Source organism: Schistocerca americana, chromosome 1 (genome assembly GCF_021461395.2).
Source record: "Schistocerca americana isolate TAMUIC-IGC-003095 chromosome 1, iqSchAmer2.1, whole genome shotgun sequence".
Lineage (NCBI taxonomy): Eukaryota > Metazoa > Arthropoda > Insecta > Orthoptera > Acrididae > Schistocerca > Schistocerca americana.
The window spans coordinates 595,363,085-595,385,376 of NC_060119.1; the positions used below are offsets into that span (position 1 = coordinate 595,363,085).

Genomic DNA, 22,292 nt, shown 5'->3' on the forward strand with positions numbered 1-22,292 from the left:
ACTGTATGCGATAAAATATATTGAAGAAACAGAATATTTTGAAAATCGAATATAGGAGAGCGATAGTTGAAAATGTTTATTGTGTGATATTATCTTTGGAAAGAAGCTAACTGATCGTAGGAAAGAAGATGTTTTTGAAAGAGTGTGTTTGATAGTGTACTGTGTTATTGTGAAGTTTATATTTTGAGAAATAAACCTGTTTACGTGGAGCGGTTGATTTTTGTTATTAGTTTGTTCGAAAAATGGAACTTCCGAAACCACCACAAGGTAGGGACGCTTAGCAGATCAACAAACATCTGAAGCGGCACTGTACCTACTTGCAAATACGGCAAACGTGATTCGGTAATGGTATTGTAACTCAAAGCGTTTGGCATTAGAGTATGGAGCGTACACTTAAGGATTTATACCAACATTGGTAGTAAATGTTGGTGCTCCCTAAATTTGTACCAATAGCAGGAAAAAATAAGACTTGTGTTGTGTAGCTAACCTCGTTAACATTTATTTATTGACTTTTTCATTTCTGTTTTAGAAATTGAGCAACGGAATATAATTGATAAACTAGCACAGTTTGTAGCACGAAATGGACCGGAGTTCGAGCAAATGACAAAGAACAAACAGAAAGGCAACCCTAAATTTGCATTTCTTTTTGGAGGAGAGCACTTTAATTATTACCAATATAAAGTCACAACAGAACAAGCTAGTAAGTACATGTCGTTTTGGAAGCTGCAAAATATTTAACCCCACTATTAGAAAAAGAAAAATACATACACCATTCCAAACTGAATATTAGTTATTTCTTCTTTTCGCAAGTATTATTTTGAAAGTGGTTTTCCCATGTTAGATTTCACTGGTTCCTTAAGGCCCTCGTTTTCTGTACAGCGGCATATTTTCATGCACACAGCTTATCTTGGGACAGTTTAAAAATTGTGGATTGGCGCTTAAATTTAGCAGTTGATTGATGTGTGTGTGCATTAATACCTATTCGCTCACAACCTTTGATTGATTTGTGTTGTACGGAATTTTGTGTCTAGTGAAAATCTGTGATGAACTCCATCTTACAGATGTATCACACCATCTAATGGTTCCGCATAAATATCCATTTGTAGTGACAGTTTGTACATGAGAAACATGCTTGATTTTCTGCATTTCGATGGATTCTTACATAAATTGGAAAATTTGATGACAGATTGATCCACAGAATAGCCCTAGGTTTGAATTGTGTAGGAAGGTGACATTTTGGTTGTGAGCTGATGAAGTCAATGAATATGAATATGTAATAAAGGTTCTGGTAACAGATTGAGCTTTAGTGTCATCCAGTGTCTACATTCTCTCTCCGTAGTTTACACCCTTCATTACAAATGTTTTAAACTGTTAGTTAAATTCAGAAAACCTCTATCGTGTGGTACATATTAGTCTGTGATGGACATTTTGGTGTGTATTATGTACACATATCTTTCATCAACTATTAGGGGGTTGGGGAGGGGAGTGGCAGCAAAGGGGCCTCTACCTAAAGATTTAACATGAACTCAGTCTGCAGTCAGTAAGTCTCTGAAAATTATCAGTTATATTGTAAATGTTGTTGGTTATTGGAGATGTCCTGTTCCACTCTTCTAATTTGACCTGTGACATAATGGTGGCGGTATGTGTAACATCATTGCATGGTGTTAGTGACATGGTTTGTGTTTGTAGATGTCATGTAGTAGCATTTTGTGGTGTGCTCTTTGGATGTTGAGCCTTGAAGTTGTTTGTGTTACGTGTGGTATTCGGTCACTGTACTCTGATTATAATCATTGAATGAACTTTTGTTCAGAGGATTGTGTTTTGTCATAAGTGAGTTATGTTTTTTTATTTTTATTTTTATTTTTTTTAATTTTTTTTATATATATATAGTGTTGTATATGTTCTATGGAATGAAATGTAACAGTGCTTTTTTTGTGGCTAGTGTTACTGTGATAATATTTGGTGATTGAGGCAATGTGGAACCTTGTTCGAGAGAGCTGGGTTGCCCTTGAGCCAGATTGTTTCGCTGACCTTTTATTTTTTGTAGCCGGTCCTCTTTAAATTTTTGTGCATGAGACTGGAGTATGAGAAGTGTGTTCCATTGTAGGGGAATGTGTTCAGAGTATATTAAGTTCAGGAGGAGTTGGGCGGTGGAGGGGGGACTGGGTTGGTAGAGGAAATTGACAGGTCTCAGTTTGGTAAGAGGGCGTTTGGGATGGGTAGCTCCTGAGTTGATTTGTGGGTGTAGGGGGCTATTATGTTGGGTGGTGGATATGCAAATTGTGCTTTGTGTGGACATACTAAGAGGGAACTTGTGGGACTGATTGAAGAATACATTGAGGAGGAGAGTACAATGACGCCAGATGCATTTTTGTCTTACATGGGTTTGGCAAAAGGAGGTATAGTGGTTAACCATAGTATTCAGTTAAAGGAGTAAGACACAGGGTCTTGCACAACTAATGTAGAGGGTGAAACTCCTGGCAGATTAAAACTGCGTGTTGGACCAAGACTCAAACTCGTGGGCAAGTGCTCTACCTCTTCTCGTAAGAGCTCATGGAAAGTTTGGAAGATAGGAGACGAGTACTGGCAGATTAAAACTGTGTGCCGGACCAAGACTCGAATTCCGGATCCTTGCCTTTCATGGACAAGTGCTGTACCTCTTCTCATGAGAGCTTGTGGTAAATTTGGATGGTAGGAGACGAGTACTGGCAGAATTGAAGCTGTGGGGACAGGTCGTGTGTCATGTTTGGGTAGTTCATAAGGCAAACGTCCCGAGTTTGAGTCTCAGGCGAGGGGGCATTAAATCTGTGATAGGGAGGGGAAGAGGCACTCTGCCAATTTGCAATCTTGTTTAGATGAGTATTGCGGGCGGAGAGCATCCCAGAGAATTTTTTTCTTTTAATGGGGCATGTTTTGTGGGGGTGGGTTTGAGGGTATTTTTTTTCCTGAGGACTTACTTGGATTTTTTTAAAGAAAGATGTGAATGTTTTTTTGATTTTGTTTGTCATATTTTTTAAATTGCCTTTTGTTTAGGAGTGGTATAGGGTGAGTTGGTGTTGGTTTAAGGCTGGGAAGCTGGGACTCTAGGGTGTTATTGGAATATTTGTTTAGTGTGTGTGTGTGTGTGTGTGTGTGTGTGTGTGTGTGTGTGTGTGGGGCGGGGGGGGGGCATAGGTGTATTTTTTGATGGCTTTGGTTGGTAAGTAATTTTTGGTTTTGTTTTGAGGCATTTTTTATGCTGTGTTTGTTTTGGGTTCATTATTTGTGTTTTAATCAGTCTAGTGAATCTTGGAGTTTGGGTTTTTGATTAATGAATGAGGTTTTGGTATCATTGGTTGCATTTGAGCTATATGGGTGTATATATTATTCATACAAATTAAGTTGACATTCAGCACAGTGGCTGATGGGAATGGCTATAAATGGGAAATGCCTTTACAGTTGCTCCCACGAGCCACTGCACTGAGTGTGGACATAGTTTGCACCTATAGTATGTAGACTGAAGTGACGAATGATGATTTCTACCGAAGCCAGGATTTGACAACGAGGCTTCTGCCAGAATATATACTTCATAGAGTTTTCAGATTTGAAAACGTATCTGGAACTGTGTAGTTTCATTCGAGCTGTACAGGTCATGTGAAATCTGCAAGACTACATCAAATAAGTCAGTACACTGCATCAAATAAGTCAGTACACTGATGATTAAAATCGGAATGACAATTATAGATTCTGGTAACATCAGTGCCCAAGAACATTTAAAGTCCGTGGACAGCAGGTGAGCTGTTATTGTTATGCTCTTTTCTGTCTAACGTGAACAATGAAATTCAATTAGGAAGTGTAGAATAACCGTATAACTGTGTGGAAGTGCTCCATCTTACTAAAAGGTGAAGTTGTTGTGCTCCTCTTTGTGTTACAGGGAACATTCATAATGTAGAGTGTCCTTGTATAGAAACTGTCCACTTGTTGCTCATATAAGTAATGTCTCTAAATCTCTGTGTCTACCGGTAAATGAATGTTCAGCACAGTACTATATTGTGTGTAGTTGAGAGTTAGAAAACACTTTGGAATCATGCCTATGAACATGGACTTGTGTAAATTCTGTAGTCAGCATGTTCATAATTTCTAATAGTTAACACTATGGATGAAAAATTCGCTTCATTGAAAGGGCAGAAAAATAAATTATTTTCACACATGATGCTATGCTGTGTGTGGCAAAAGAAGAGCCTTGACATCTAGCATCATTGATGCCAACTTTCAGTTGTGAAATGCAAAAGACTGTTGGTGGTGTTGAAGCTACATAACTGAAAACGATAGTCGCTGAGTTACGGAGACACTCAGGGATTACTACACAGATCTTTGGCAAAACTGCATTATATGATTCGTTATGATAGACATGTAAAGCAGAAGTGCCAAACCTACGGTAATTGACTGGGCTCTTTCTTTTGTTTTATGGTTGGTACTTGGCTTTTCCATTGTTGCTCCAGAATGAAAGTTTCAGTTATCAGTATGCAAAATGGAGACAAATGACAGAATAAAACTACATGATGGGGCATAGTTTGATCACTTGTAAGAACAGAAAACAGCAATACAGGAAGGATAGATTGCTACTCAAGCGTATAGAGGAAGTGTTGAATTGCAGACAGGCATAATGAAAATACTGATATAATATTAAATCTATTAGACAGAGTCCTTCTCTTGCAGTAGAGACCCTCACAGTTGCACAATTCCAACAAACGCGGCCAATGTCTTTGGGTGCTAGAGTCCGACATAGGTAAGAGTACATAGTGACATACTCCCCAACTGTTTTTACATTTTCCATAGTTTTTGTGGGTGACATAAAAACATAATATGCGCCACAATTCTCGCCAGAGATTTAACTTCTATGTAAGACAGCTTTTCTAAATTTGTATTTTCACCATAGTTTTTATACGCAATAGTACTTCAAAATTGCACTAGTTTAGAAAACAATTTCCACTACAGATCAGTCTCCCGCAACCATTATTTTGCATTCACATTCTTTGGCTTAGTGCTCATTTACACATTCCATAAAGCATACACTAAAATGAAGGGGAAAAGTTGTGTATGGTTAGATGGGCCACAAGACGCATGTCAGTACTGTACACACAGAAACAAGCCATCATTGTGTCAAATACTAGCAGGAAATCAGCAATTCTTGCTTTCTCTGTGGCTGCTGAGTAACGTGAAAGTAAATGTGTCATTGTAGGTGTAAAAAGGGGATAAGCAGACTGGAGAAGAGGGAAGCTTGACACTTAATCAAATATTATTTCCTGTAGAGGATGGACACTCATTTAAAATTAAATGAGAATGAGGTAGGATTATTATGGATTCCTACTGGATCTTGTGCAATAGAAATGAATGCAGCAGTACATTGTCATTAGAACAACAGTTACTTCTCCCAAGACGTTACTGGCTGCTATAAGATTCCACAGGGTGAATTGAAGTCTGTCAAAAGCCCAGACTTACGACATGTAAGTGTCCTTACTGTCAACACCATTTGTCTTTGAGGTCTGTGTGACACGCAGTTCTCAGCAGTATTCTGAACGCAGTTTTCTTTCTTTTTAATGTCCTCTACTGTTGTCTGTGGCCTATACTCTTTTTAACATAAAGTATGTTATGTTCAGTGCTGTAGCGTGTTTCTTACTGTTATTATAATTGTTACTTCTGCTGTCAAAAAGATGTAATATTGTCCAATTAAAATATGTTCTTTGCACCAACTTGTCATTTATGCCTTCTTTCTTCTTGAAATCACTTTGTCAGCATGCTGTAGTAGGAGGTGCAAAGTTCACAGCACACTTCTATCAGCAGCATTTGTGTAACATACAACTTTCATGCATGGATACAGTTAGTTAGGTAGTTTCATGTTTCCATGGATCATTTTGCACGATAAATTGTGGTGGTGTGGAATAACTCATTTTTCATTCACATTGCAAATTAATTTGAAAATTTGGCTACATGCTGACCATTCATAAACTTATTTTTTATTTTTTAAAGTATACAGATGTGCATCAGTAATTACTACCCACCACCTTTCACGCATTAGAGTTATAGAAATTCTACGGAGTAGGGGGAGTTGTCAAGGAGGAACTTTTTCCGTTCATTTTCAAATTTTCTTTGCTGTCAGTCAGACATTTTATATCACTGGCTTAGTGATCAAAAATTTTTGTTACAGCGTTTTTCACCTGTTTTTTCTAAAAACCCAGAGTAATGAATGTCTTTTCTTTCCTTCTGGCATTCTAATTATGTACATCATTGTTTCTTTTGAACTATGGTGGATTATTTACAACTAACTTCTTTAGGACATAAACATATTGTGAAGCAGTAATCAGAATGCCAACTTCGTAAAAAGATGTCTATAAGATGATTATGAGTGAGCACCACATATTATTCTTACAGCATGTTTTTGAACAATGACTACTTTCTTTCTTAAAGTTGGGTTACTCCAGAACATTATTGAATGAAATTTTGCAAAAATGTCAGTTTACTGATTTGTCTCTCTCCAAGATTTGCAATGATTATAAATCTAAAAGTGTCTGAACTAAGTTGTTTTAAGTATTCCAAAATGTGCTTTTTCCTTTTTAAATTCTCATCAATATAGACATTTAAGAATTTTGAAGTTACCACCCTATTTATTATTTCCTCACCAGATGTTACACTTATCTTTGGTGTAGTACCCCTAGATACACAGAACTATATATATTGTGTCTTTTTAAAATTGAGGCTGAAACCATTTGTAAAAAATTGTTAACTCTATTTACCATTTCTTCTGCTTCTGTTTGTATGCTTTGATTGATTACAATAGTAGTGTCATCTGCAAAAAAGAAAACATAATTTGCTTGTTCCATATTAAATGGGAGACTGTTTGCATATGAGCCCCCCAACCCCCCCCCCCCCCCCCCCCTGCCCCCCCAAAAAAAAGGACTGGAGTAGAAATGTTCACGAAACAACTGTGCAGACAGCATCAGTGTGTAGATGAACGTGTAAGTGTTGTGTTGTGTTTCTCTGTCTGTTGGCGTATTCTGCTTGTGAAGTCATTATAACAACTTTAAAGAACAAAGAGTGTGTGTGAAATTTCGTTTCCTGCTTAAAAAATTAATAACGGAGAATCACAAGGGCTTAAAGAGGCTTTTCAGGAACATGCTATGTGTCACACACACAAGTTTTTGGCTGGTTTGGGTGCTTTCGACAAGGTGAGATGAGTGTTGCAGACTAACCTCATTCTAAATGCCCTGCGACATTGCAGAACAAGGAAAACATTGAAAACCTCACAAAAAAAAAAATCAACGAGAATCATCATTTCACAGTCAACCAAATTTCAGCAGAGACAGGCGTGAGTTGGAGCTCTTGCCAGCGGATTTTGAATGAGGATTTGTACATGTGACATAATGTCACTAAATTTGTTCCACACCTTCCCACAAAGAAGGAAAAAACCATGCTCATGAATGTGTGCTAGGATTTGAAAACAGAGATTGAAAGGGATCCAAGCTTTTGAACATAGTCATTACAAGTGATTACAGTTGCTGTTCCAAAACCAGAAACCAAGCAATGTCAAGGCAATGGATTCCCAACTCTCCCAGACACCCCCCCCCCTTCCAAAAAAAAAAAGAGAGAGAAGGGCAAGTGAGGGCGAATGTGAAGAAGATGATCATTGCATTTTTTGGTAGTCATGGCCTAAAATACTAGAAAACTTCACCTGCGGCTGTTGCGAATTCAATAAGTAATTTTAAATTTATTTAATTTATCCTAAAATGAAAGTAGGAAAGATTTGAAAATTTCTGCACTTACGTAAAATTTCCCGCAGAATTCAAATATTGTGCAAGATTTGTTGTAATCACATTATAAAGTGCCATTTGAGTGTTTAAAATAGAATTATTACTTTTTTTGAAATGTGCGCATCTTAAATTACATGTTACTGTGTGCGGACTATAGTTACAGTGTCCCATTATTCTGGCTGGTATCATTGGAAAGAGAAGAAAATTGCCTTTAAAACAGACTTAAAAATCTTTGGGAAAATGACAGTGAAAACTACTCTAGTAATCATAAAAAAACAATATTTAGGTCATATTAACAAATTATTCCACTTTTACATGCAGAAACAAAAATTTTTTCAAGATAATACCCACATTTACATGTGCAGGTATAGAAATTTATTCAGCTGATTATCTAAAACTACAGTTTAGAGTACAAAATGTCATTGGATAGTTAAAAAAACCTACTCACTAAGCGACAGCAGGAGAACACGTACATAAAAAAATACAAAGTATTCTAAAAAATTTGTTAGCTACAAATTACTCCAGTCCTCATTTGTCAATTTTTTTCACCCTACTGGAAATTAATATTGCTCACCTGTCATTGTTGTTGATTGTTCTACAGTACATACTATATTTTGAAATGGGATCTGAGAAATACACACATCAAAAAAAGTTTTGCATCACCTCATTTCCGAGAGTTCCGGATTGCTGTACATACCAATACCTCTAATATACAGTAGCACGTCGTCTTGCATTGATGCATTCCTGTATTTGTCATGGCATACTATCCACAAGTTCATCAAGGCACTGTAAGTCCAGATTGTCCCACTCCTCAATGGTGATTCAGCATGGATCCCTCAGACTGGTTGGTAGTTCACATTGCCCATAAACAGCTCTTTTCAGTCTATCCCAGGCGTGTTCGATAGGGTTCTTGTCTAGAGAACATGCTGGCCACTCTAGTCGAGCGATGTTGTTATCCTGTAGGAAGTCATTCACAAGACGTACACAATAGTGGCGCGAATTGCCATTCCTGAAGACGAATCCCTCGCAATATGTTGCCAATATGGTTGCACTATCGGTTGGAGGATGTCATTCATGTATCATACAGCCATTACGGCATCTTCCATGACCACCAGTGGCATATTTCGGCCCCACATAATGCCACCCCAAAACAGCAGGGAACCGTCACCTTGCTGCACCCACTGAACAATGTGTCTAAGGCATTAAGCCTGACTGGGTTGCCTCCAAACATGTCACCGACGATTGTCTGGTTGAAGGCATGTGCGACAATCATCTGTGATGAAAATGTGATGCCAATCCTGAGCGGTCCATTCGGCATGTTGTTGGGCCCATCTGTACCACGCTGCATGGTGTCGTGGTTGCAAAGATGGACCTTGCCATGGACATCGGGAGTGAAGGTGCGCATCATGCATCCTATTGTGCACAGTTTTGAGTCGTAACACAATGTTGTGTGGCTGCACGAAAAACAGGAATTGCTGTCAGGATTCCTCTGAGCCATAATCCGTAGGTAGTGGCCATCCACTGCAGTAGTATCTCTTGGGCGGCCTGAGGCAGGCATGTCATTGACAGTTCCTGTCTCTCTCTATTTCCTCCATGTCCGAACAGCATCACTTTGGTTCACTCCGAGACGCCTGGACACATCCCTTGTTGAGAGCCCTTTCTGGCACAAAGTAACAATGTGGACACGATCGAACTGCAATATTGACCATCTAGGCATGGTTGAACTACAGAGAACACAAGCCTGTATCTCCTTCCTGGTGGAATGACTGGAACTGATTGGCTGTTGGACCCCCTCTGTCTAATAGACGCTGCTCGTGCATGGTTGTTTACATCTTTAGGCAGGTTTAGTGACATCTCTGAACAGTCAAAGGGACTGTGTCTGTGATATAGTATCCACAGTCAACATCTGTCTTCAGGAGTTCTGGGAACCGGGGTGATGCAAAACTTTTTTTTCTGTGTGTATAACCCTATCTGGCCAGCAAAAAGACACTGTTGGATCTGCTGGATGCATAAATCTAATGCTCTCGTCTCCCTGATCTAAATTAGTAATTTCAATAAGACCAATACATGAATCAGAATCATTTTTACAGCAAACAAATGAATTAACTTTGAAGGACTGAGTATTAGTTCATAAAGGTACAAATTGGTAGAGATTTCTGGTGCATGCGTCAGTTTTTGATTTTGTTAATTACTGTCGCAGATTAGTTCATGTAGAATTTACTTCTTTTTCTTCTAAATTAAAAAAATGGATATTAGAAAATTTTTCTCTGGAAAACTCGAGCTTTTTTTAGGATCAAAAATTTGCTCCTTATATGGCTTCTGTCAATTTGCCTCTGTCACCATCCATTTCATGCAGCCCCCAAGACCATCACAAAGTGATTTTCCGTGGCTTGTTGCAAAGAAAGAACACATGGCAGTGATTCCAAAATCAATCTCATGATCATTAAAAAGCTTTTGCAATTTTTGTATTTATTGCTGCACCCATCCGTGAAGTAACCTATTTGATTAACAACAGGGCAGTGATATTAACTGACTACAATTTTGGACTGAATGTTATAGACAAAAGCAGCATCATGATTTAAATAATCAGAAATATAACAATTCTTGCATCAGGATTTTTATAGTGTATAACAGCAGGATGCAAGTGCATGACATATGAGTTCAGTGAGATTTTGTGCTGCATCTCGTAGTATAAGATCATAATTTTCAGTGGAATCCATTAATACTACTACCTCATTTTCATTCATATTATTTTTTTCTCTCTTTCAAAAATGCAGCTTGACTTTTTGCCATATAACTGTGTGGAACTAAAGTTTCTAGTTTAGTTACTAAAATATCAGTAAATTCATTAAATGGTAGGATCGTATCAATAAGCTGAGTTCTGTCAACTGACGTCCACTAATAGAAAATTTTTTGTCGTCTTCCTCAAGTTGAAATTTAGTTTCAGTGTAATCTGTTGAATTTCTTGAAGGAGGACATTTCTCACAAATTCTTAACATGCAATCCCAGTTTTCTTTACTACAAACAATTTTATCTGTAAAAGAATTTACTTCATCCTTCATATTTAAATTTAGACCTCATAAAAGCAAATCAACTTTCTGGTGTATGGTGCATACACAAACAGCATGTCTTCCTGATGAATCAGCTTTACCTACTATTTAGTATGCATTTCACAAAATTTTGAATATCTCAGTTTAATGTTATATATAAAAACAAAGATGAGGTGACTTACCGAACGAAAGCGGTGGCAGGTCGATAGACACACAAACAAACACATCAGTTTAATGTTAGGATGAATTTGCTTCAATGCTGTGCATATAGCTCATATAAATTACTAATTATTAAATGTTTCTGAGCATGATCATTTCTTACAAGTAATACAGTTTGAACAGGTAACTGTCTTCTTTGTTTTGGGTCCAGTAGTGAGCAGATTCCTTTTGCATTAGGATTGTCCCTAGATTCATGTATCGTTCTTTGTGACACACCAAAGGTTCCTTGAATTTTTTTCTCTTTCCGCAATTCAGGAGCATACAAATCTTTTCCTGCCTACTGACAATTGGTAAATTTTCTTTCATTAATTCAACCAGTCTGTCTAAATCATTAGCCTTGTGTTTGTCTTTCAGACTCAGAACTGCTGTCTTTGCATAATTTTTTTCTCGTACATTTCTTTCATAAATTTTACCTAGCTGCCTTTATTTTTCATTTCTAATAACTTTCTTTCTGGCGTGAAGGTAGAGAATGCATTTGCACTGGTAAGTCGTCTATACCTATTAAACTTGCATTAAGTTTATCCAGTTCCTCTGTATCTTCTGCTGCTTTGCCATCCGCCCAATCTTCATTGGACATATTCTTCACTTTGCTGTCACTTTCCAGACTGCTGTCTTCATTTGTCTTCTTTTGATCTGCACCTGAAATCTCACTTATGGCTTGCTTATGGCATGTTGAACACATTTTCTGCCGTGGGATGACAGTGGGCCTAACATGTAATATCTCATGGAACTGCTTAGCAAGATCAAGTGAAACAACTCGCAAATCCTGCTTTATTGTTTTTTTTTGTGTTTTTTGAATGGATTGCAACAATGCACTTGAGCATAACTTTCATCTGATTCAGGTACTCAATTTTTCGGTGTTTGCAAACATTCCTCAAATTATCGTCTTGCTCAATTCCTGTTCGCCAAGCAGCTGTTCATTCTGTAAATCAGTAAATGTGGTAGCTGCGTTGTTCGTTACACCACGTGAACAGATAGTCTAAAGGCACTCTGCTTGTAGGAAAGAAAGTACCAATGCTGCATGGTGGGTGATTTGTGAAATCTACAGGTCTACTTACCAAACTCCTCCACTTAAGTTAATTTTTTACAACAAGGGATTTATTTCTCCTGTAAAATGCTTAACAGTACATTAATCAAGCTGCTTTATAAGTATTCAGTTTTAACTTACCAATGTAATTAAAGTATAATGTTCAGATTGTGGACAAACCACAATAGCTACAATTTCTCTTGGCAGCCATTTTGAAAGAGGCATAATAAGCAATGACACATGGTGTGGGAGAGAAATTTGAGAAGTTTTCTGTGATGCAGTGATATTTTTTTGTAATTTGCCATTTTTAGCTCTACCATAGGCCTAGCTGTCATTTCCCCAAAGACATTTTAGTCTGATTTAAAGGAAAATTTCTCCTCTTTCCAGTTATACTAGCCATAATATTGAGACACTGTAACTGCAGTCCATACACAGAATTTGTAGTTTAAGTTGTGAACATAATATTTCTATTTTCAAGGCTCAAATGACCTTTCACAATGTTATTACAACCTGATACAATACTTGAATTGTGCAGAAAAATTTATATAACTATGAAAAATCTCAACTCTTTCATACTTCAATTTTAGGATAAAACTACTTACTGAATTCACAAGCACTGTGAATGATTTTAATTTTTTTTAGGCTGAAGATCAGGTTGTTATCGTTGTGGAATGGCTTAAGATAGAGGCCTGAAATTTTAAACCAGTCATTATATTTATAAACCAACCATGTGTACCAAATTTCATGAAAATCTGAGTTGGTGGATTGTGTGCCGTGATTCAGTTGGTATGGAATGACTCAAAAGGCATTCTCAGTAGAGCAACTCTTCTGAAGCCCGAATGGTGATTTGCTGAGGATATTATTGTTGCTAAGGTGAGATTCTATGCTAGAATACACCACCTTCTCAAAGATTTTGGAAAATATCAACAGTGAAACAGGTTGGAAGCTAATGACATCTTACTTTGATTTAATGATGCATTACATGTTTTGGATAAGACCAGAGTTATTATATGGGAACAGATCTTTAATACTCTATTGGAAGCAGCATTGAAACCAGATGAGCTTTTATGCAACATGTAGGAACAAGGTTGTGTGGCGAGTTTAGGCAGTCTGTAAACTTGACAGACTCTTGTACTCTAAAAGAAGTGTGTAAAAGGGCTCTTAGACAACACTCAGCAAGGTTATCGTATTTCAGCCTTACCTGCTCTTTGGGTTATGCTACAGACCAGTCTGTCACCTCAATCAAGATTTCAGAGGGGCAGGGGAAGGCAGGTGCAGATTGGCACCATCACCTATTCAACCAAAATTCTAATGTTATAGGGAAGTTTATCATTGTTGCTTTCTTCACACTGTTTCCTTTGATCAGTGTGACACTTGGAGAAATTCTATGCCGAACTCTCTCTTTACAGGCTCTGTTAGGCAAGAGATGTATTATGAAGAGTTTCAGATATGAATAGTTGTAAATAAAAATTTCATTAAAAATCTCCCCAATTTTCAGTAAATATAGCACTGCAGCTTCGATTATTTCAATGTCTTGTGTGAAATAAATCTTCTGAAACTGATCATGAGTGGAAACAGTTCATTAATTTCCAGTCCCCCCCCCCCCCCCCCCCCCCCCATGAACCATGGACCTTGCCGTTGGTGGGGAGGCTTGCGTGCCTCAGCGATACAGATAGCCGTACCGTAGGTGCAACCACAACGGAGGGGTGTCTGTTGAGAGGCCAGACAAACGTGCGGTTCCTGAAGAGGGACAGCAGCCTTTTCAGTAGTTGCAAGGGCAACAGTCTGGATGATTGACTGATCTGGCCTTGTAACACTAACCAAAACGGCCTTGCTGTGCTGGTACTGCGAACGGCTGAAAGCAAGGGGAAACTACAGCCGTAATTTTTCCCGAGGGCATGCAGCTCTACTGTATGGTTAAATGATGATGGCGTCCTCTTGGGTAAAATATTCCGGAGGTAAAATAGTCCCCCATTCGGATCTCCGGGCGGGGACTACTCAAGAGGATGTTGTTATCAGGAGAAAGAAAACTGGCGTTCTACGGATCGGAGCGTGGAATGTCAGATCCCTTAATCGGGCAGGTAGGTTAGAAAATTTAAAAAGGGAAATGGGTAAGTTAAAGTTAGATATAGTGGGAATTAGTGAAGTTCGGTGGCAGGAGGAACAAGACTTCTGGTCAGGTGACTATAGGGTTATAAACACAAAATCAAATAGGGGTAATGCAGGAGTAGGTTTAATAATGAATAGGAAAATAGGAATGCGGGTAAGCTACTACAAACAGCATAGTGAACGCATTATTGTGGCCAAGATAGATACGAAGCCCACGCCTACTACAGTAGTACAAGTTTATATGCCAACTAGCTCTGCAGATGACGAAGAAATTGAAGAAATGTATGATAAAATAAAAGAAATTATTCAGATAGTGAAGGGAGATGAAAATTTAATAGTCATGGGTGACTGGAATTCGAGTGTAGGAAAAGGGAGAGAAGGAAACGTAGTAGGTGAATATGGATTGGGGCCAAGAAATGAAAGAGGAAGCCGCCTGGTAGAATTTTGCACAGAGCACAACATAATCAAAGCTAACACTTGGTTTAAGAACCATGAAAGAAGGTTGTATACATGGAAGAACCCTGGAGATACTAAAAGGTATCAGATAGATTATATAATGGTAAGACAGGGATTTAGGAACCAGGTTTTAAATTGTAAGACATTTCCAGGGGCAGATGTGGACTCTGACCACAATCTATTGGTTATGACCTGTAGATTAAAACTGAAGAAACTGCAATAGAGTGGGAATTTAAGGAGATGGGACCTGGATAAACTGAAAGAACCTGAGGTTGTACAGAGTTTCAGGGAGAGCGTAAGGGAACAATTGACAGGAATGGGGGAAAGAAATACAGTAGAAGAAGAATGGGTAGCTTTGAGGGATGAAGTAGTGAAGGCAGCAGAGGATCAAGTAGGTAAAAAGACGAGGACTAGTAGAAATCCTTGGGTAACAGAAGAAATATTGTATTTAATTGATGTAAGGAGAAAATATAAAAATGCAGTAAATGAAGTAGGCAAAAAGGAATACAAACGTCTCAAAAATGAGATCGACAGGAAGTGCAAAATGGCTAAGCAGGGATGGCTAGGGGACAAATGTAAGGATGTAGAGGCTTATCTCACTAGGGGTAAGATAGATACTGCCTACAGGAAAATTAAAAGAGACCTTTGGAGATAAGAGAACCACTTGTATGAATATCAAGAGCTCAGATGGCAACCCATTTCTAAGCAAAGAAGGGGAAGCAGAAAGGTGGAAGGAGTATATAGAGGGTTTATACAAGGGCGATGTACTTGAGGACAATATTATGGAAATGGAAGAGGATGTAGATGAAGATGAAATGGGAGATACGATACTGCGTGAAGAGTTTGACAGAGCTCTGAAAGACATGAGTCGAAACAAGGCCCCGGGAGTAGACAACATTCCACTGGAACTACTGACGGCCTTGGGAGAGCCAGTCCTGACAAAACTCTACCATCTGGTGAGCAAGATGTATGAAACAGGCGAAATACCCTCAGACTTCAAGAAGAATATAATAATTCCAATCCCAAAGAAAGCAGGTGTTGACAGATGTGAAAATTACCGAACAATCAGTTTAATAAGTCACAGCTGCAAAATACTAACTCGAATTCTTTACAGACGAATGGAAAAACTAGTAGAAGCCGACCTCGGGGAAGATCAGTTTGGATTCCGTAGAAACACTGGAACACGTGAGGCAATACTGACCTTACGACTTATCTTAGAAGAAAGATTAAGGAAAGGCAAACCTACGTTTCTAGCATTTGTAGACTTAGAGAAAGCTTTTGACAATGTTGACTGGAATACTCTCTTTCAAACTCTAAAGGTGGCAGGGGTAAAATACAGGGAGAGGCAGGCTATTTACAATTTGTACAGAAACCAGATGGCAGTTATAAGAGTCGAGGGACATGTAAGGGAAGCTGTGGTTGGGAAGGGAGTAAGACAGGGTTGTAACCTCTCCCCGATGTTATTCAATCTGTATATTGAGCAAGCAGTAAAGGAAACAAAAGAAAAATTCGGAGTAGGTATTAAAATCCATGGAGAAGAAATAAAAACTTTGAGGTTCGCCGATGACATTGTGATTCTGTCAGAGACAGCAAAGGACTTAGAAGAGCAGTTGAATGGAATGGACAGTGTCTTGAAAGGAGGATATAAGATGAACATCAACAAAAGCAAAACGAGGACAATGGAATGTAGTCGAATTAAGTCGGGTGATGCTGAGGGAATTAGATTAGGAAATGAGACACTTAAAGTAGTAAAGGAGTTTTGCTATTTGGGGAGCAAAATAACTGATGATGGTCGAAGTAGAGAGGATATAAAATGTAGACTGGCAATGGCAAGGAAAGCGTTTCTGAAGAAGAGAAATTTGTTAACATCGAGTATAGATTTAAGTGTCAGGAAGTCATTTCTGAAAGTATTTGTATGGAGTGTAGCCATGTATGGAAGTGAAACATGGACGATAAATAGTTTGGACAAGAAGAGAATAGAAGCTTTCGAAATGTGGTGCTACAGAAGAATGCTGAAGATTAGATGGGTAGACCACATAACTAATGAGGAAGTGCTGAATAGGATTGGGAGAAGAGAAGTTTGTGGCACAACTTGACCAGAAGAAGGGATCGGTTGGTAGGACATGTTCTGAGGCATCAAGGGATCACCAATTTAGTATTGGAGGGCAGCGTGGAGGGTAAAAATCGTAGAGGGAGGCCAAGAGATGAATACACTAAGCAGATTCAGAAGGAGGTAGGTTGCAGTAGGTACTGGGAGATGAAGAGGCTTGCACAGGATAGAGTAGCATGGAGAGCTGCATCAAACCAGTCTCAGGACTGAAGACCACAACAACAACAACAACAATTTCCAGTCACGTAAAATTATTTTTCAACAATCTCACATCCATCTTCAGTACTGTTTTTCACTCGTACGTGTCTGAAAAGTACATGATTACTCGTGGGTATGGCCTTGGGAAACCCCTCTTGACACCCCCCCCCCCCTCCCTCTCCACTCCACTCCGCCCTCTCACCACTTCCACCGCCATTTTCTTCCATTAGAGTAGAGATGTGCACGTTATCTGTGGAGGTTGCTTTTACTCTAGACTTCACACAGTATTTACCTGTACACTCAATAAGTCACCCTACAATATATGATGGAGAGTTCTTAGGGTGATACTGAGAACATTGTTCTAATTTTTAAAGAAATATATTTATAGACCTCACATTTTGATTTTGAGGTTGCCACTTCTTAAAAGCACATAAAAGTACTGTCACCAAGAGCAGTGAGTGCTATTTGCACAGTCCAAGCTGACGTTCGGCGCATTGATCAATGGGAGGCACTGTAATTGGCAAATTCTTTCATGGCCCCTCATATCAGCCACAGCACTGACTGTTGACTTGGGCTGTGTGAGCAGTATTTTATATTGCAATGTCATAATTTATAGGGAGTAAACTGTGCCTATCTGCTCCAATGTGTACAGTCCTAGTTTGTTTAAAGGTGTATGATTCATTCGTCTGCTATGCCAACATATTTAGATATAATAAATAAAAAATTTAAATGTGCTAAACCCTGAGGGAATTAGGATGATCATTGGGGCCTGTATAATTAGCCTTTTTCTCAACATCTGGGTTGAAGCTGGTGAGCCACCACTTAACGTCAGGTGGTAGCCTCTCATTGGGGAAAACCCATGAAATACTGTACGTATAACAAACATTTCATACCGCACTGTTCACTTTCACTTGTGAAAGGATCTTTTGTTTTTTAGAACTAACAATGGGAGCAAGAGGGGGGGTATTATTATTAAAATTTTCATTGTTTGATTATTTTCAACCAAATTTGTCTCATAGCATCTGAGCACTCGAGATGTGGTTATCATGTAGCTAAACAAACTACAGTAAGATGTTTTTCAACCATACATAAGTAAACCACATGTTTAGAGAAAAACATCTTATGTGGGAAGCAAATTTTTTTGCCATAGTGTCTGTTTCTGTAAAAAGTAACTTAAATAATTATCTACATAAAAATGTTCCATTTATTATAAAAAGAAGTAAATGCAATATTATAATTAAAATTAATTTGACTAATGCATGTGAGGGGGTTAGAGACATGAGTGTTAAATGTTTTTAAAAATGTAATGAAGTGTCACTGTTTCAGATTCTACGTGATTAAACTGACAGTTAATATCATCAGAGTATTCAATATTTTCTCCTTAAAACAGAGCCTGACATTTTTTTGAGGGTGCAGGCTCTGATTTGTTCTATATTTTTAGCCAAAAGTGAGACGGACGTTGAGTGTTGTCTGTTGATTGTATGCTCAGATTATAATTTACAAACGTAAGAGGAATCTATGAAGAAAATGTCAACATTTATACCCTTCCAGTATCACCAGTGATATTACACATTATAGCTTGGGAATGTAGCTCTTCCCTTTCTCCCCTTCAGAACTGGCACACATATGTCCACATAAGTGATGTTCATTTTGCAGAGTAGACACAGTAAGAGAACTTTATTCAGATGTCAGAATAAAAATACTTTTTACCATGTATATGAGACTCCTCTGTTTCCTGGCTCTGAGTCAGCAAAAGCTGCGAGACTGTGAGTGAATTATTTTTTCTGTGGTTCATACTAATTTCTGCATTGGAAGACTACTGAATGGCCATCAAGAAGATTGCTGAATGCTTTATTTGATTTTTATGTACTGTGATTGAATTCTTTGTGCTCAAGTGATTGCTGAAACCATTTCTGGTCCATTGTTGGCTCTACCCAGCTTTATTTCTTGAAAAAGAAAGCATTAATCCACAGAGAGGGCCAAAAAATAGGAAATAGGAAAATCTTGTGGAAAGACTGCAATGGAAAGCAAATCTTACATATCCTGCACTACTCCTCTCCCTGTCTGTCTCTATGTAGGGTGCAGTATCCTCTTTATACTCCCCAATAAAAAGGATCAGAACAAGTATGTGCACTGTATTTAATTGACTTTGATTGACCTACTTTTAAGATTACAGAATTACTACCAGTGTTTCAACAAAAACATTTGGTGTTATGACCATAGATTTTCTTAATGCAATGGCTTCATTCATATTCATGTTGGTTAATACTGTTCGCCCTACAAGCTGCACTGTAGATTGTTTGCTTTGGTATTTCAATTTTTGGTATCAACTGCTTTGAACTCACATTTATTTATTATGTGTGAGGCCGTGTATCATTGCCTGAACTACTTCAGATAAAGTTATATGGTGTGGGAAGCGACTGTTGGCTCTGCGACTGAGGCTTATGTTGTCACATGTCAGGATGATATTGATTCACTTTAACGACATTCCGTTACACATATATACTGTTTTGGAATGCAACAGTATTATGAAAAGGAAAGTTGCTACTCACCAAATAGCGGAGATGCTGAGTCGCAGATAGGCACACAAAAAGACTGTCACAAATAAGATTTTGACCAGAAGGCCTTTGTCAAAAATAGATCACACACACACACACACACACACACACACACACACACACACACTAAATCACACAATCAGATGCAACTTGCTCAAACATGACTGCAGTCTCTGGCAACTGAAGCCAGTTGCCAGAGGCTGCAGCCATATGTGTGTGAGTTGCATCAAAATAAAGTAATGTATATCTGATTTGGGACATTTGTATGCTCAAGAACTACTTTTTCTTTGCAGTTTTGAAACAGAAAGCTGCTAGAGGTGACAGCAACATTATCCCAGGAGGTGGTATGAATGTTTCGCAGCAACAGCAGCAGCAGCAGCAACAACAACAACAACAACAACAACAACAGCAGGCACCACCTCCTCAGGCACAGCAGCAACAACAGCCCCAGCAAGTTCTAATGCCTGCTTCCACGGTTATTGCTGGCGGAGGAAACCCCCTTTCGCTGGCAGCTGCCACTCAGTGGCTTGTTGTGGCACAGCAGCAGCAGCAGCAACAACAGCAGCAGCAACAGCAGCAGCAGCAGCAGCCATCACAGCAGACACAGCAACAACAGCAACAACAAACACCAGCAACCATAACACTTGATGCATTATCTCTTCAACAGAACCAGTTACAAGAACAGATTGTCCAGAGTGAGCAAAATTTAGCTGCACAGCATACTGTAAGTACATTGTTCACTGAAACATGTAACTTTCTCTGTAATATGGCAGTATATTTTGCAACTGTTCTACACGCAGCGCTCTCACAGAACTGTTTCTTTAGTTCCTTTTGTAGTCACCTTCTGTAAGACAATTCCACATCCATGTCAATAGAACGGAAGATTTTTCAGAGTGATGGAAGACAAGAGTTTGTGCAGAGTCCCTTATCCTATCATCAGATTTCCCCTTATAATTCCCCTGTACATCAGCTACCATATGTTGAAATCAATATATTCCAGCTGCTGGAGAACAATTTTAGAGAATAATGAATGTGTATCATTGATGCACATAAAGTTCTGGTTGAAAATTACTAAGTATTTAGGAATAAAGGAGACCACTGACCAAAAGGCACAAGTGCTGCTTCTTCGATAGGCACATATTTGTCTCCCTGTATTGTGTTAGCTGGCAGTTGTCTGAGCAAAATGTAGGGAGACAAGTGTGTGTGTGTGTGTGTGTGTGTGTGTGTGTGTGTGTGTGTGTGTGAATCTGCATGCATGTTTGTCCTGCAGCTAGAAAAAAGAATTCATCCCAAAAGCCAGTCAAGCTCCATACCTTTTGTTTGTGTGCCTGTCAAAGATGCAGCACTTCTGCGGCCTTCCAGTGAGTCGTCTGCTTTATTCCTGAAAGTTTATCATTCTTTTGTAAGCACTTTTCATTTTTATGTTCAGCACTCCTTTCTGGAAGGTGAATGGGTAACAGACTTTTCTTTTCTGTTTGAAATTCTAGACAAATGCTTGCCAGCTGATGTACATTCTGCTGTTAGGGTGGGGTGAATAGGGGCGGGGATACATGATTGTAAAGGTACTGTGTTAAACAGTATTGAAGTAGATCTATTGGAAACTGTTGTCGCAACTTATGTGTTGAAATAAAATATTTATCTACAGCAGTGACACACTTTAACCTCTACCACGTAATACCCTCTAATTTCTAATGATTAGTTATCAGTAGACCGTGGATTTTAGGTAAAAACCTATTTTGTTCCTATTTGTATAAAAATTTGTACTTATGCGTTTCATGACTATTTACATTTAATAGCGTTAATTCTATAGGACCTAAAAAAGCCTATTTCGACGTTAGTGCATATTTTTGCCTATTTCGGCTTTAATATCCTAAAAAGTGCCTATTTCATCATATAAGACAGTGGCTCCAAGTTTTTCCACACTATACGACAGATGGAAAAAAATATTTTCTGCCCAGCGTGCAGCAAGGTGGCTAGTTGATATGCGCTCATGCTTCGTATTTGCCTAACATTTCGGTCTTTTTTAATTTTTTTATATTGCTATCCCTGTTAATACCAAGTACTCCTTATAGGTGTTTTATTATTCATATGTAAAAAATAGATCACGGATCTTTAGGTTAAAAGCTATTTTTTTTCTTAAGCTCCAATTTGCATATAAGTTGGTACTTATGCGTTTCATGACTAACTAAACTGAATACCATTAGTTCTGTAGGACCTAAAATTGCGTATTTCGACATTGACGCCTAATTTTGCCTATTTCGCCATCAAAATCCAAAAAAGTACCTATTTCGTTAATCTGACATAGAGTTCTTGTGTTTTCAAAGATTAGAAAAAGGAAGTAAACTTAGGGCTTTACGTCTCATCGAAGGATAAGGTCATTAGAGACTGTTTACAATTCCTTTACTTGCCTTACTACCAACAGCACTTGGCACGGTTGAATGGTCATCCATCCAAGTACGCGCCGAGCGCGACAGTGCTTAACTTCGGTGAGCGAATGGGAAGCGGTCAAAGATTTGAGTTACACATTAGAATCGAACGTGGGAGTACTAAATGTTATATTTGAAAATATTTCGTTCGTAGGATTCTGGCCAGCTGTGTATTTTCGCAAAGAAACGGTTTCATAGGCCTTAAGCTGAGCACGGATTAAAAAATCACAATGTTAATCGTAGATGCCCTCTATAGATAAATTACTTCCCTTCGAGCATTTTCTCGCTGCTGTCTACAGGCAGTCCTATCAAACTACTCTGTTTCGTGAAAGGTATTATACGTGAATTTTCC

At 38.5% G+C, this 22,292-nt stretch overlaps 1 protein-coding gene across 6 annotated transcripts in view; it reads left to right on the forward strand.

Annotated features, from left to right (window-relative positions):
- Positions 1-78: 78 nt before the first annotated feature.
- Positions 79-22,292, forward strand: part of LOC124606870 (calcium homeostasis endoplasmic reticulum protein) — a 377,438-nt gene continuing 355,224 nt past the window's right edge. For 2 of the 6 annotated variants that reach the window (XM_047138971.1, XM_047138963.1), the window contains exons 1-3: positions 80-267; positions 530-700; positions 19,808-20,238. In XM_047138971.1, the coding sequence (XP_046994927.1) occupies positions 243-267; positions 530-700; positions 19,808-20,238 (627 nt within the window). In that variant the 5' untranslated portion in view covers positions 80-242. Of the gene's footprint in view, positions 343-529; positions 701-19,807; positions 20,239-22,292 lie in introns of all 6 variants that reach the window. The other 4 variants (XM_047139002.1, XM_047138979.1, XM_047138987.1 and 1 more) reach the window with 4 other exon arrangements.